Raw genomic sequence first — 15221 nt, forward strand, 5'->3', positions numbered from 1 at the left:
AACTTTAACGTATTCGAGTGGTTAAGGAGCCTGTTTGACATACTATGCCACGCAGGTTCGAGTCCTGGTTGAGCATTATTTTTGTCTTTTTGTCGTTTATATATGTCATGTGTTGTCTTGTTGGCGTATGACTCAGCACCGTCGAATAGTCAACTAACACCGTTTAAGGAGAGGTTGAAATCCGCTAAATTTATAAAGTTTAGGTAGAAATTTTACATTTTTATTATGTTCAGTTTGATATATGCAGAGTATCAGTATGAAAAAGCGTTCCGCAAATAATCCGGGTTGATTTTGGCCGTTTTTCCCCTCCTATAGACACTACATGTTAGAGTTTAGGCTTTAATTTTGTTTCAAAGACTCAATATTGTAACATCATATGAGGTCAATAATTAGTCATAAGTTTTATGACTCAAAAAGTCACAGGGTAATGAATTACAGAAGATATACAACCTTTCGTGAGAAAAAATTGTACTCACAACAATTAGGTAATAGTTGTAGAAAAATAGGCAATCCGAATGGTACCCGCAAATTTGATAGTGTAGAACAAATGATTTAATAGTGCGGTACGGTTTAACTGCGCTACGTGCGAGATAAATATATTTGTGGGACAAGTACGGTACGGTTTAATTGCGGTACGTGCGAGATAAGTATATTTGCGGGATAAGTGCCGTTTATGGAAAATAAACGATACGAATAATGCTTGATTGGTGAAAAAGTATTTGCGGTGCGGATTTCATATTATTTTACTATTAGTTAATATAATTATATACTTTGATTTGTTTTAATTAATAAATAAATATTTCACATATAGTTAAAATTAAAAAGTTAGTGTTATTGAACAAACAATTTTAATATATCATTACTAAACTTTAAATATAAAATTTACTGAAATTAAAATTAAAGCATATAATGTTCCAAAAATAAATTTATTTGTTACTTGAAAAAAAAAGATTTGTTAATGGTTATATGTGTATATATACTACTAAACGTATTAAGTTAATGATTTGCGGTTTATTAATGGATTTATTATTTGAAATTTATGAAATTCTTAAAGATAAGATGACAAAGGGTTATTTTATTATGTATTCTAAAAATTAGTTGAATGTGAGAGAGAAAAGAGAGAGGTTATTTTTTTTTTATTTTTTTTGTATTTTTATTATATGGATAAAATAATATATAATTATTATTATAATAAAAACAAAAAAAACGAAATATACTGCGTTTATCGGAAAACCGTTGGACAAATGGTGTTATTTTTTGGAAAGGTGGTCCAAGACTATTATCCAAAGGATATAAATTCGCACCTATTTGTTTTTTTTTGCTAAAAAAAAAATCATAGAAAAATTATTGATTGGGATTATGGAGGCGGTTTTCAAAAAAACGCATTAAATTCCGCTTTTAGGTGTTCTCCAATCACTGAAAACAAAGTTGAATTCAATTATTTTTATTGAAAACCACACTTCAGTCACGAATCACCATTAATACTTGTTTTTGTGTTTTTCTAGAAAAAATGGCGGTATTGTCTAGTAGATTATGCCTCGAACCGCTTTCTCAATATATATGGGTCATTACCCAGCGTTTTTCTAGAAAACCACACAAACCAATTCATTTTTTTTGTTTTACTTTCATATTAAAATAATACATATCTTATATTACTTTATAAAATATAAAATGGAAATACAATATTAAAAAAAGAAATTCTCTTTGTCTTCTCTTTCTACCTTTTATATATCTTCCACTTATATGTAACTTTTAGAAATATATGTATTATTCTATAACATTTGATTTATAATGTATTTCCAAATTATTTAATACAAAAATAGGTTTGCTAAAAGATTTAATGTATTAAAATACATTTGTTAAAAGATTTAAATAAAATGTACTGCAAATTGTTTTTCACCAATCAGACTTTATTTTGCACCGTTTATTTTGTATTAATTGCACTTGTCCCGCAATTATATTTCTCTCGTACGAACCGTAATTGAACCGCACCGCACTGTCAAATCATTTGCCCGTACAACCAAATCCGTTGTCACCATTCGGACCATAAGAATCTTAGTTATACTGTACAGCTGGCTATAACTTATTATTTATTTATGAAAACAAAAACAAAAAGAAGAGGCAAAGATAGTATTCTATAGTCAAGAAACCCACATTTTCAGAATAGAATAGTGGAGAGTCAAAGCAAAGAACAAAACAAAGAGGATGCAAAATGGGATGTCGTCACTGGTCTATTGGCTTCTTCTAGTCCCAAGTAAATTACCCCCTCCCTGCAAGTTTCGTACTCTAAGGCCATGATTGATGACTTAAATAAGCGGAACATATTTCCAAAAAATTGAAATCCACAATAACTACACCAATCAACCAAATTATATTAGTTTCCAGTTTTTGTAAAAACAAAAAGGAAATTCGCGTTTTTGTTTGTTATGTCTGGATAAAATGAATAACGTACTATATAGTACATAACTCCACATACGGTGCGAGACACCTTAAAATCTGTCTTTCTTGACTAATTGATTAATAATAATTTAATAATTATATAAGAAATAATCATAACTATAAATAACAAGATCAATATTAATAAATTCATATCTGTCATAAATAACATAAATATTAATAAATAAATAGTGTTTTTAGTTATGCATAAAAAATATATACATAAAAACTTGAACTCTGAGTTTAAATAAATATTATTTATGAAATATTTTTTTCATTAACATTAAAATAGAAAATAAATTACAATTATATTAATTATTTATATATTTACTAATTTATTCTTGAAACCGTTACTATAATATAGAAATATATGTGTGATTTTATTGTGAACCACAATTATTATTTTTTCGCCAATCAAATATCATTATGTACCGCTTATTTTGTATTAACCGCACTTATCCTGCAAATATATTTTTCTTCCATGAACCGCAGTTGAACCGTACCGCATTATTAAATTATTTGTCTCACACAACCAAATACGCAGTCACCATTCGAACCCTTAAAATTTATAGTTAATTTTGAAACATAATTCTATTTTTAGAACTTTAGAGGTAATGTGTTAGATTTGAAAACAAAACTTACTATTCTGGAGTTGTTGTGAGATTTTCCCAAAAAAATGTACATGCAAAACTTACTATTCTGGAACCTTAATTATCTAAATTTATTTAAACTACAAGATTAATTTCTCATGTACATGCATAACTGAAGACATTTTGATAATAAATTATTTCTTAAAATCTAAATTTGATTACCTTTTTTTTGTTAATCACAAAAAAAAAACAAAGTGTGTAATTGGAAAACCGCTAGGTAATTATGAGTAAATGAGGAGGAAAGGGGAACTCTCTGATTTATTATTTGCATATCTTAAATGTGAGCCCTGAAATATTCCCACAAAAACCGAGTTAATTGAGTCATTCTCTATTGTATTTATTTATTTATTTTTGAAGTAAGATGGAGCATTTAAAATATTGTCGTATTAATCATACTTTTGACCTTTTGAAAGATGGGCAAAAGAGTAACAAATTACCATAAAAAATGAAACAAAGACAGATAAAATTACCTGGTGGCTTCATGTCAAGATAGAGTGAGGTCAAAAACTGTTGGAGATTGAATTTTCTGATTAAATCCTACAACAAAGAAAGATTCAAGTGAGGAGAAGAAGAAGAACAGATTAAAGCGAACAACAAGAAGAAGTTGTCGTGTGACCAAAGGAGGAAGAAGAGTTAACGACCTAAAGAGAAAAAGAAACAAGTCAACAAGAGAGAAGTTGGGCTTGTGTTTTGTAATAAGGCTATTGGGATGTAAGTGTATTAGGCCTACAAATGTTAGTGGGTTTGGTTGGTTAGCTATAGTAATTAGGTTAAGAATGAAATTTAAGTATAAAGGTGTTGTAATGGTGTAAAATAACAATTATCCAAGTTTAACAATGTAGTATTTGGAGTAAAACCGCTTCTTGTCTAATCTCTAACAAACAAACCAAAAAAAAAATAAGAGAACAAAGAAGAGCAAACTGAAACTGTCAAAGAAGAAGATAAGGAAAAGAATGTGGTGACAAGAGCACCATCAGCTACTACAAACACTTTCACACCGTAGCTTTAATAGCATCCAAGAAGGCGAGGAGGTCTCTGGAAGAAGCTGTGGAGATAGTGCGAATGTTAAGATAGAGTTGTGGGGTGATTTCTATTCTTCCTGACATGGTGAAGGTAAAGCTTAAAGATGCTTGTTGAGGCTAAGAATCCATGTGATTCTTGAGCTTAAACAAGAAGCAGAACTAAAAAAGGCTACGGTTAGAGAAAAACTTTTGTGAAAAAAAAAGGAAAAAAAAAAAGGGCTTTCAGCGGAAGAAGCTGAAGCAAAAGAGGAAGGGAGGCACCGCATCAATGGTGTCAAAGAAGAGTGGGGCTGAAGTAGAGAAGAAGCTCAGTCACCAATGAAAGGAAGCTGCAGCCATGTAAAGAAATTCTCATGAGGTTAGTGTGAATAAAATCAAAGTTCAAAGATCAACAAGACTCAAATTCAAAAGAGATGGATTGAGAACGACGGTTGAGGCTGAGAACAAACTATGTGAAGCATCAAACCAAGAAGGAGAATTTGTGGCTGAAGTTGAAATGAGAGAGGTATGCTTAAGGTTGGAAATTTTTTTGATTACTCAAGTTGTGTTGGAGATTATGGAAAAACCAAATAGACCGAGGTTAGAGAAAGCTTTAGGTGATGGTGAAAAGAACCAAACATACTAAAGTCAACCAAAGTGATGGTTTAGAGAATGGAAATGCACAACTTGGTGATCAAAGAAGACCCAAAGTAAAGAAAGGGAGAATGCATACCTGAAGTTGAGAGAGCGACACAAGCTGTTGGAGAAGCAGAGATCAAAATAAAACCAGAAGGAGGATGCTCACCAAGAGTGAAATGGAGGAACAAACTGGTTAGAAAGAGAAAGATCAAGCTGAATCCATACAGTGAACTAAGAAAGAAGCTCACCACAGAGGGAGCTGAATAAGGATAAGAGAAGTTCACCTGAGATAGAGGGAGCTAAGTCGGTTGCACAAAGCACCGAAGAAGACGTGAACAAGAGTCACACACAAGACTTCAAGAATGTGAGGAGAGCTCGCGGGAAAACTTGTGTAACGCCCGCGAACCAATTTCTGGAATTTCGGTTTGGGTGTCGATCGACAACACATGTGGTGTCGGTCAACACCATTTGCTGACGGTTCAATTGGTTCGATTTTAATCGTCCGGTTTGCGTGGTTAGTTTAAGAGAAGCCCTAAACTCGAGTTTAAAAAGGGAACTCGACTTATTTCGTCTTTTTAGCCGTTTTTGGACAGAGAAGCAGAGAGAAGAAGGAGAAAACGTTTTTGAGAGAGATTTCTGAGATCCTTTGTTGTTCTTGAGAGATCTATTGCTGTGGAGTGAAGATCTTGTGTTAGGAACAAAGGAGAAGGCTTCTAAGTGTTGGATTCGTCGTTGTTGAGTGAGAATCTTCCTGCAAAAGAGGTGAGTGCTTGACCATGGCTGATCTAAGCCTGAGATCTCTGTTGTTTTGGCTGTTTCTTTGTGTTTGTGGTGTTTTGCTTGTGTGGGTTGGTTGTTTTCATGTTCCCATAGGTTCCTGAGAAGTTTGGAAGAGTTTGGGAGGGTTTGGAACGGAGCTTTGTCGTTCGGCTTCGTGCAGATCGATTCTGTGAAGGTGGTGTCGATCGACACAAGTTGGTGTCGGTTGAGACCATGTTGGTTGAGTGTTGGTCGACATCGACCTAGTGTCGGTCGACACCAGTGACGCGTTAGCGTCGGTCGACACCGACTTAGTGTCGGTCGACACCAGACTTGACCGAGTCTTGTTTTCCTGGTTTGTTGTGTTGTTTGTGTTTTGGTTGTTGGCTTTAATAATAGAATCTCAGTTGCTTGTGTGTATAGCCCAGTAGATTGGAGGATGGCCTCACTAAGTGTTTATTAAATACTTATGCATCTTAATTTGTGTTTGCGGTGCAGGTAAAGGCAAGTGTGAACCTGGAATCAAGACGATGAGGAGGAGGATGACCTAGGGTTTCATTTGTGTGTTGTTGGTTATTTATGGTTATGTGTCGGAACCTTGGTTAGAGTTATGATAGGTTGTTGGATAGAATGGTTAGGAATGTTATTGTATTAAGGATATGTTGGTTTGGTATTGTTTGTACGTTTCCGCTGTGTAAGATGGTTATGGCTGGTTTAAATGATGTTTTGTGGTTTGGGTTGATTTAATTAAGTAGTATGAGACTCTTAATTATATATATAGTATTTAAAAAAAAAACGGGTTGGGTCGTTCCAACTTGAAGGAGAAACTTGCATATTATAGATATGAAGTCACAAGGCTGACTGACTTGCAAGTGAAACAAATTGGCCAAGAGATTGATCAAAGAGAAACATGGAGAGATTGCGAAGAAAACCAGCCAAGAGATGGCAAAGATATTTGCAAAAGAAGGAAACTAGATCCACATAGATTCAGATGAAGAGGGAGAATTAAAATTCTAGCTTGCAAGTCGACATGGTGAAAGAGAAACCATTAAAGATGGTGATGTCAGACAATCAATTGCAGCTAGAGAAGGAAGAGGTACAAAATTACCTTGAAGTCGTGGATTGAATTGGTTGCAAAAAGTCTTAAGACTCGAACCAGAAGAGACATGGCAAGATTGGCGAGAGATTTCACTCCCAAGCACCTGTGGATGAAAGTAGAAGCAGCTTGACTAAAGCAGAATCAAGGAGGAGGCGAATCATCATAAGAACAAGGAGCATGGGATTCAAATCCCTAATTTTGATTTTGGGGATTTAATCGAAAGATTCAAGAGGGAGTGTTGGAGATTGAATCTTCTGATTAAATCCTACAACAAAGAAAGCTTCAAGTAAGGAGAAGAAGAAGAACAAAGTAAAGCGAACAACAAGAAGAAGTTGTCGTGTGACCAAAGGAGGAAGAAGAGTCAACGACACAAGGAGAAAAAGAAACAAGTCAACAAAAGAGAAGTTTGACTTGTGTTTTGTAATAAGGCTATTGGACTGCAAGTGTATTAGGCCTACAAATGTTAGTGGCTTTGGTTAGTTAGCTATAATAATTAGGTTAAGAATGAAACCTAAGTATAAAAGTGTTGTAATGGTGTAAGATAACAATTATCCAAGTTTAACAATGTAATCCTTGGAGTAAAACCAATTCTTGTCTCATCTCTAACAAACAAACCAAATCTAAGAGATAGAGATAACCTAAGAGAGGTTACAAGTAAGAATTCCAACAAAAACTCAAAAGTACATGATGAGTTCCATAATGGAGTAACAAAATGTAAGTATTACAAATACAAATATACTAGGATTTAACCTCTGGTACACCACGGGACAATTATTTATTTTTTTTTATTATTTTTTTATTTTAGCGGTATTTAATTTAGTAATAAAATTATATATTTTAAATTGTTAATATTTTGTATATTTAAGCGATGATACAATTATTCTTAAAGTATTATAATTTTATCATGATAAAACACTAAAATTATGAATTATAACTGTTTGTATAATGTATAATTAATCAGAATAATATTTTTTTATTTATTTAAAATAATACTATTATTGTTTTGTTTGATATATAATTATTTAATTTAACTGATTGTTTATTTTCTATTTTTATTTTTATTTTGGGACACATATATAGAAAAGAAATTTGATATTAATAAGGAATTTAAGTAGAATTAATTAGTTCTATAAAAAAATTAATTTTATCAATTTAGCATATTTTACTTATTGTTTTAGTGCAATTTTGTAGAGACTAAAATTTTAAATAAACAAAACTAAAATGTACTTCAAAAAATATATATATATAGATAGACTTTCTTAAGCTGGCATTATATAGTATTTTTAATATGATAATGCTTTCACAAACTCAGATAATCAGAAAAGAAAAATAATTAGAGGGATAAATAAAAAAATATTGGTGAGAATCAAACAAAAAGAAAAAAAAAAAAAAGAATATTGGGGTGATATCATCATATGGTCCAATAAATATTTATTTGCCTAGTTGAAACCGTCGTCATGAGTCATGAGCATAGTGCTCGTCGAACCTTTGACGAATTCTTGGATAAAGTTCGATTCTAGCATCGGTTGTATGAATTTAAAATGAATACTACTACTACTACTACTTATTGTTTTGTGTTGCCAAATAAATAAATGTTTTCTTCAGTTTAGTGTTTCAGATGTCTAGGTACATTTTCAATTAATCACTTTGATCTATAAAAAGCCCACTCTCACACTTCATCTTCCACTTCAAAATTCAATTTTTATTTAAGATTCTCTCATTCTCCTCCATTAGAGTAAGTAAAAGCTTAAAGCTTCGCTATTTTGTGATTCCCTCCTTCATTGTCTTCCATGTCTACCGTCTTCCCCAAATCAACCTCTTTCATCTCTCAACCACTCACCAAACCCCACAAATCCGATTCAATCACCACATCAGTTTCATTCCCTTCGAATTCAAGAAACCGTAGCCTAAGAACGTCACGCGTACGAGCTGGTCTAATCGAGCCAGATGGTGGGAAGCTCGTGGATCTTGTCGTATCAGAGCCGCGACGGCGAGAGAAGAAACACGAAGCGGCGGGTTTGCCGAGAGTGAGATTGACGGAGATTGATCTACAGTGGATGCACGTATTGAGTGAAGGTTGGGCAAGTCCGCTTCGAGGGTTTATGAGGGAATCAGAGTTCCTCCAAACCCTTCATTTCAATTTTCTCAATCTCGATGATGGATCCGTCGTTAACATGTCTGTGCCTATTGTTCTTGCTATTGATGATGACCAGAAAGCTCTGATTGGTGAATCGAAACGAGTCTCTCTTGTTGATTCTGATGATAACCCTATCGCTATCCTCAACGAGTAAGTCTCAATTTAATGGCTTTTCAAAGTTTCCATAGGATTTGAGGAATCAAGTTTAGATTTTTTTCTGGTAGTTATGTTGGTCACTGAGAAGTAATGTGTATGTGGTTTTTATTCAGTATTGAGATTTATAAACATCCGAAAGAAGAACGGATAGCGAGAACTTGGGGTACCACTGCGCCGGGTTTGCCTTATGTAGAAGAGGCGGTAACCAATGCTGGGAACTGGCTCATTGGTGGTGATCTTGAGGTTTTGGAACCTGTTAAGTACAATGATGGGCTTGACCGTTTCAGGCTTTCGCCGTTGGAACTGCGTAATGAGCTAGAGAAACGTGGCGCGGATGCTGTGTTTGCGTTTCAGCTTAGGAACCCGGTTCATAACGGACATGCTCTTCTTATGACTGATACTCGTAGGAGACTTCTTGAGATGGGTTACAAAAACCCTATTCTTTTGTTACATCCGTTGGGAGGGTTTACAAAAGCGGATGATGTTCCTCTCAGCTGGCGAATGAAACAGCACGAGAAGGTAAATAATGGAAGCAATGTCTTTTTTTTTTGTGTGTGTTGGTCCTAGTTATTTTATAGGAGATGCTAAAATGGTTTCTCATGACTTAATTAGGTGCTAGAGGACGGTGTTCTTGATCCAGAGACGACTGTGGTGTCTATATTCCCATCTCCAATGCTTTATGCTGGTCCAACCGAAGTGCAGTGGCACGCAAAGGCTAGGATCAATGCTGGTGCTAACTTCTACATTGTGGGTAGAGATCCGGCTGGAATGGGTCACCCTGTGGAGAAACGTGACCTGTATGATGCTGATCACGGGAAGAAAGTACTAAGCATGGCTCCTGGACTCGAACGACTCAACATTCTTCCTTTCAGGGTATATATATTAACCACCACATACTCAAACCTTGGTATCTCCTTCTAAGATTTAGTCTTTTTAAGCTTTATAATTTCTGTTTTCAAATGGTTTTAGGTTGCTGCATACGATAAGACACAAGGCAAGATGGCTTTCTTTGATCCCTCGAGAGCTCAGGATTTCTTGTTCATTTCTGGCACGAAGGTACAGCTTCTCAGACCAATTGGGACATAATGTAATCTAACCAGACTATTCAGTTCCTGATGAAAGCTTAATTTGGTGTTGTTTTATTAGATGAGAGCATTGGCAAAGAACAGAGAAAACCCTCCTGATGGATTTATGTGCCCTGGAGGCTGGAAAGTGCTTGTGGATTACTATGACAGTTTGACTCTTACCGGAAATACCAGACTCCCAGAGAAGATTCCGGTCTAAGACAGACTAAACACATTCTTTTTTTTGTATGTTTTGTTTTAGAAAAGTAATAACATTATAGTTTCTTTAAGATCTCAAAATAATGATTAGTCATGGTAATAAGATTTGGAAAAGTTTATATGAACAATGGTGTTGAAATTTTGAGATATACCGATTTTAGATATCTTATTAAAAGCAAGCTTTATATAAGTTATATAGAGTTGCCAGCATAAGAAAGTAGAATTGCTCATAGTTTAAAACCAATGTTCAAAGAGAGGGTTCAGAGGCAGTAGTGAATTTAGCCAAATTATAAGAGGAGGCAAACCTTTGTAGTTTATAGAAAGATATTTCATTATAGTGTTGAGTTATATTATTATAGTATATATAAACCAAAAAAAAAGAAAGAAAAAAACAGAGCGTAAAAGCAATATGAATCTAACTTTCAATCCTTCATCGTTCTTCAATCTAACACTATGACTTCATTTTTAATTCTTTTGGTTAGAGTCACGATGTTTCCTTCGTTATTACTTCCCCTCTTATTCCTTGAATGACTCACAACCTCTGACGTTTGCTCGGTCTTCACTTCCACATGCTTTTCTACTCGGTAGACAAGATCAGTTTTATCCTCATTTACATCAACGCACACAATGGAGTCGTCATTGATTTCTTCTCGCACAATCATCATTGACATATCTGTGACCACTTTCCTCTCTAGCCATCTCCTAATGGGCCTAGCACCATACACCTACAATAATAATCATACAATATTAAGTGATGCAACAACAAATGTAAAAAACCTCAAGCACAACATACTTTTTAAGTGGATAAGGAAAAGGACATTTACCGAGTCGTAACTGGCTGCTAAAACGTAGTCTAATGCATCATTTGTGACAGACATAGATACACCTTTCTCAGCAAGCCGATTAGCAACACTCTTCATTTGGAGTTGAACGATTTTTCTCAAATGCTCGTGGGACATAGGATCAAACATCACTATCTCATCCAATCTGTTTAACAGCTCTGGCCTGAAATAGTTTTTGACCTCCTTCATTGCGCTGTCTCGAGCCTCTTGCATTGCCACTTCACCTGTAAGCCCTGAAATAAGGTGTTCAGCCCCAAGGTTAGAAGTCATTATGATAACTGTGTTTTTAAAATCGACTGTCCTCCCATGCGAATCCGTTAATCTCCCATCGTCTAGCACTTGAAGTAGCGTGTTGAATACGGTAGCATTGGCCTTTTCAGCTTCATCAAATAGTACAACACAGAAAGGTCGTCTCCTCACGGGTTCAGTTAGTTGTCCACCTTCGTCATGACCAATGTACCTAGAAAAGAAAGTGTACTATCATGTGAGTTTCCATTATACCATTAATTACAAAACACGTAAAAAGAGACTTTTGAGTTAAGCACTACGTACCCAGGCGGTGCCCCTATAAGTTTATTAACAGAGTATTTTTCATGATACTCCGACATATCAAGCCTAACTAGTAGGTTTTCATCGTCAAAGAGTTGCTCAGCAAGAGCCTTAGCCAGCTCAGTTTTGCCAACACCAGTTGGACCGAGGAAGAGAAAAGAACCAGACGGTTGTTGTGGCCTTCCTAGCCCACCCTCGACCTTAAAATTGCCGCAGCCACAACTTTCACGGCTTCGTCTTGTCCAACAACTCTCTCGTGCAACCTATCTGCAAGAGAAAGTAGTCTCTTCTTCTCGTTTTGGTCAAGTCTTGTTACTGGAATCCCAGTCCATCGGCTCACTACCTCTGCAATATTATCTGGCCCAACAGTTTCCGTAAGCATCACGTTATCTTTAGCATTCTCTTCTAATTTCGCTATGGCGGATACTACTTCCTCAATTGCACCATATCTTAGATCAGCAGCTTTAGGAAGGTCATATCGTCTCTCAGCCTCTTGTAGAGCAATCATGAGCTCATCTCGTCTCTGTTTAAGCCTCCGAGTTTCATTAATTACCATTTTCTCTTTTTTGTATTTTATTGTAAGAGGCTCAAGCTTGTCCCTCAAGTCATCAAGCTCTTTCCGCACCTGCAGAATAACGTACAAATCAAAGAAGCTCGTATATAAACTCTAACAACAGTCACAATGCAGTCTTCTTATATATATAGATATAGATAAAAACATGTTTTGATAGTGATTCACCTCGGCTAGACGAGCTTCGCTAGCTTTGTCGTTCTCCTTTTCGAGAGCATGAACTTCTATCTCTAGTTGCATCCCTTTTCTTTCAAGGTTATCAATTTCTTCTGGTTGACTATCAAGCTGGACTCTTACATGTGCACAAGACTCATCAACCAAATCAATTGCCTTATCCGGTAAATGTCGACCTAAGCATATACAGAACAGAACAGAACACATATCAGCCAAAATAAAAGAATCATAATATCATACAACAACAACATATTTAAAATAAAAAAGATTGCGCAACGGACCAGTGATGTAGCGGGCAGACAACTGAGCAGCAACAACAAGAGCTCTGTCTTGGATACGAACACCATGGTGTCCTTCATATTTTTCTTTAAGCCCTCGAAGAATACTGATAGTTTCAGGGACACTAGGCTCAGCTACAAACACTTGCTGGAACCTTCTCTCGAATGCAGCATCTTTCTCAACGTGTTTTCGGTATTCCTCAAGTGTAGTAGCTCCAATGCAACGAAGCTGACCTCTTGCTAACATAGGTTTAAGTAAATTAGAAGCATCCGTGGTACCACTTGCTTTGCCTGCACCAAGAGCCATGTGGATCTCATCGATAAAGAGAACAACTTTGCCCTGAGCGTCCTCAACTGCTTTCAAGACAGACTTCAATCTTTCTTCGAATTGTCCGCGGAGTGTTGTTCCAGCAACCAATGCACCCATGTCCAAGGCAATGAGCTTTACATCAGTAAGATTGATAGGCACGTCTCCTTTCAAAATCCTCTGAGCCAAACCTTCAACGATAGCAGTTTTTCCAACACCTGGCTCACCGATTAGCACCGGGTTGTTCTTGGTTCTCCTTGAGAGAATTCCAACAACTCTTCTAATCTCCTTGTCTCGGCCAATGACAGGATCAAGCTTACCTGCTTGCTCAACCAAATCTGTCCCATAAGTCTTCAAAGCCTTGAGGATTACTTCCCCACGAAGCTTCTCCACCTCAGACTTGACCTTCTCTGGCACAAAACCAGCTTGTTGCAACAAATCCCTGATTTGAGAATCTTCAAGAAGACTAATCACCAAATCCTCTTCTCCCACATTGGTCTTCTTCTGTGCACGAGTTAAGACCGTAACAAGACTTGGATTATTTTGAGGAATGGTTGGAGCTTGTAAGGTAAGATTCTGTACTATCTGCTGGGCTATGTTAAGACCTGGATTTTGAGGAATGGCTCTGTTTGGTACTGGTGTAGGAGGAGCCTGCTTTGGGAGGTTGTTCAAGGCTTGGTTGATTACTTTCACAGCTGACTGAGCCGAGGTATCGCATCCACCTGCACGCGTGATTGCTCGATAGAAAACACAAGTCCGGTCAACAATCAAAGTAGCTCCGAGATGCAGAGGTGTTACTTGGACATGCAACAATCTTACGGCAAGCGCCTGAACGTTTCCAAGTATAACCTGGACCTTGGGGTTAAATTTCGTAGCATTCATCATCGATCGTCGCCTTCCTCTCTAAACCAGTGCAAGAGAGACAAATAAACCAAAACCTGATCACTATAATCAAACAAGAAACAATAGAAATAAACCCTAAACTTGAACAGACCCTTTTAGAAACCAGAGATAAACCCTAAACTAATTTTGATCTCTCACTTCACCTCACAGCGTAAGCAAGCATCACGTTGTTGAATATAATTTATACAAGAAACTTGAATCAAGTTACCTTATCTGTCCAAGATTTTGTGGATTCTGATTTCTTATTTTCTGAGAAGCTCTCCGACTATCCAAATCGAATTTGGTTAAGGTAACTTGAATAAGAAACCCTAAATCCAATGTAAATATTTTTTTTTTTGCGAAAGAAATATAGGAAATAAAACTTTCTTCTAAAAAGAAAATAACCAAACTGCCGCTGAGTCGCTTGAGAGGTGAGAACTATTAACTATATATATACTTTAATTCTTTAGTTAAAATTAGGTTTGGGCATAAAAACCGTACCCGATATCCGGAACCCGACCCGAAAAATCGGATTCGGGTTGGGTACGGGTTTGCCTATAAAACTTTATTGGGTTCTATATTCTAATACATGTGGGTTCGGATTAGGGTCGGGTAATACCCGGTACCCGTTTGGGTACCCATTAAACCCGAACATATAAACATATTTATAATATTTATCATTAATATAATGCAATTACCTCAAAATTATGATTATAATTTTGAATATTTCATTTAGTTTTATACCTAAATATCAAAAATAATCAAAATATCTAAAATATTTTGTTATGTAAGTCAAAATTTAACTAAATTTATTTAAATTTAATTATATTTTTTCGGGTACCCGGTAGTTCGGGTACTAATCGGGTTCTAAAATTTGTAACCCAAACCGACCCGAACCTGATAGTACCCAAACCGAACCGAACCCATATATCTAAAAATACCCAATGAGTTCTATTTTTCTAAACCCGTTTACCTGAACCCGAATGTGTAATACCCGAACCCAAACGGGTTACCCGAATGCCCAGCCCTAGTTAAAATAAAAATAAATAAATACTTAGATCCCTTCTGAAACTAGTCTCCTTACCTTGGCAATTAGTAATTCTTCCGATTCTTTACATCAAACTAGGATAGTATCCGCGCTACGCCGCGGGGTTGCTTTTTTGTTGTTGTTTTTTTAATTATTTTGTAGTATGTTTTTGTTTTTACTTTTGTTTATTTTTTTGTTTTTTTGTTTAATTTGGTTGTATTGTATTTTTTGTTATATTGTTTTGTTTTTCTGGTTCTTTTTTATGTTTTGTTTTTGTAGGATTTTTTGTATTTTGTTGGTAATTTAGGTTTTTTTAATTTTTTTATTTATTGATATTTACTGTTCTAATTTGTTTTGGTTCTGTTTTTTTTTTTTTTTTTTTTTTTACTTTAGTACGTGAATATTGACTTTGGAAACATAATATACCTTCT

General features: G+C 35.5%; 2 protein-coding genes across 2 annotated transcripts; one reads left to right on the forward strand and one right to left on the reverse strand.

Annotated features, from left to right (window-relative positions):
- Positions 1–8027: 8027 nt before the first annotated feature.
- Positions 8028–10285, forward strand: LOC104718958 (ATP-sulfurylase 3, chloroplastic). Its single transcript, XM_010436789.3, has 5 exons — positions 8028–8871; positions 8991–9396; positions 9490–9750; positions 9847–9933; positions 10024–10285. Exons 1-5 carry the CDS (start codon positions 8375–8377, stop codon positions 10159–10161), a joined length of 1389 nt encoding a protein of 462 aa, XP_010435091.1. The 5' UTR covers positions 8028–8374; the 3' UTR covers positions 10162–10285.
- A 188-nt stretch (positions 10286–10473) lies between these two features.
- Positions 10474–14189, reverse strand: LOC104720380 (putative chaperone protein ClpB2, chloroplastic). The gene is made up of 6 exons (XM_019230497.2): positions 13993–14189; positions 12578–13784; positions 12291–12472; positions 11555–12176; positions 10985–11462; positions 10474–10885 (listed from the first exon to the last, which is right to left on the reverse strand). The coding sequence occupies exons 2-4, from the start codon at positions 13764–13766 to the stop codon at positions 11736–11738; spliced, it is 1812 nt and encodes a 603-aa protein (XP_019086042.1). The 5' UTR covers positions 13767–13784; positions 13993–14189; the 3' UTR covers positions 10474–10885; positions 10985–11462; positions 11555–11735.
- Between the last annotated feature and the right edge of the window lie 1032 nt (positions 14190–15221).

The sequence above is a fragment of the Camelina sativa genome, chromosome 10, assembly GCF_030686135.1.
Source record: "Camelina sativa cultivar CO46 ecotype springtype chromosome 10, ASM3068613v1".
NCBI classification, from domain to species: domain Eukaryota; kingdom Viridiplantae; phylum Streptophyta; class Magnoliopsida; order Brassicales; family Brassicaceae; genus Camelina; species Camelina sativa.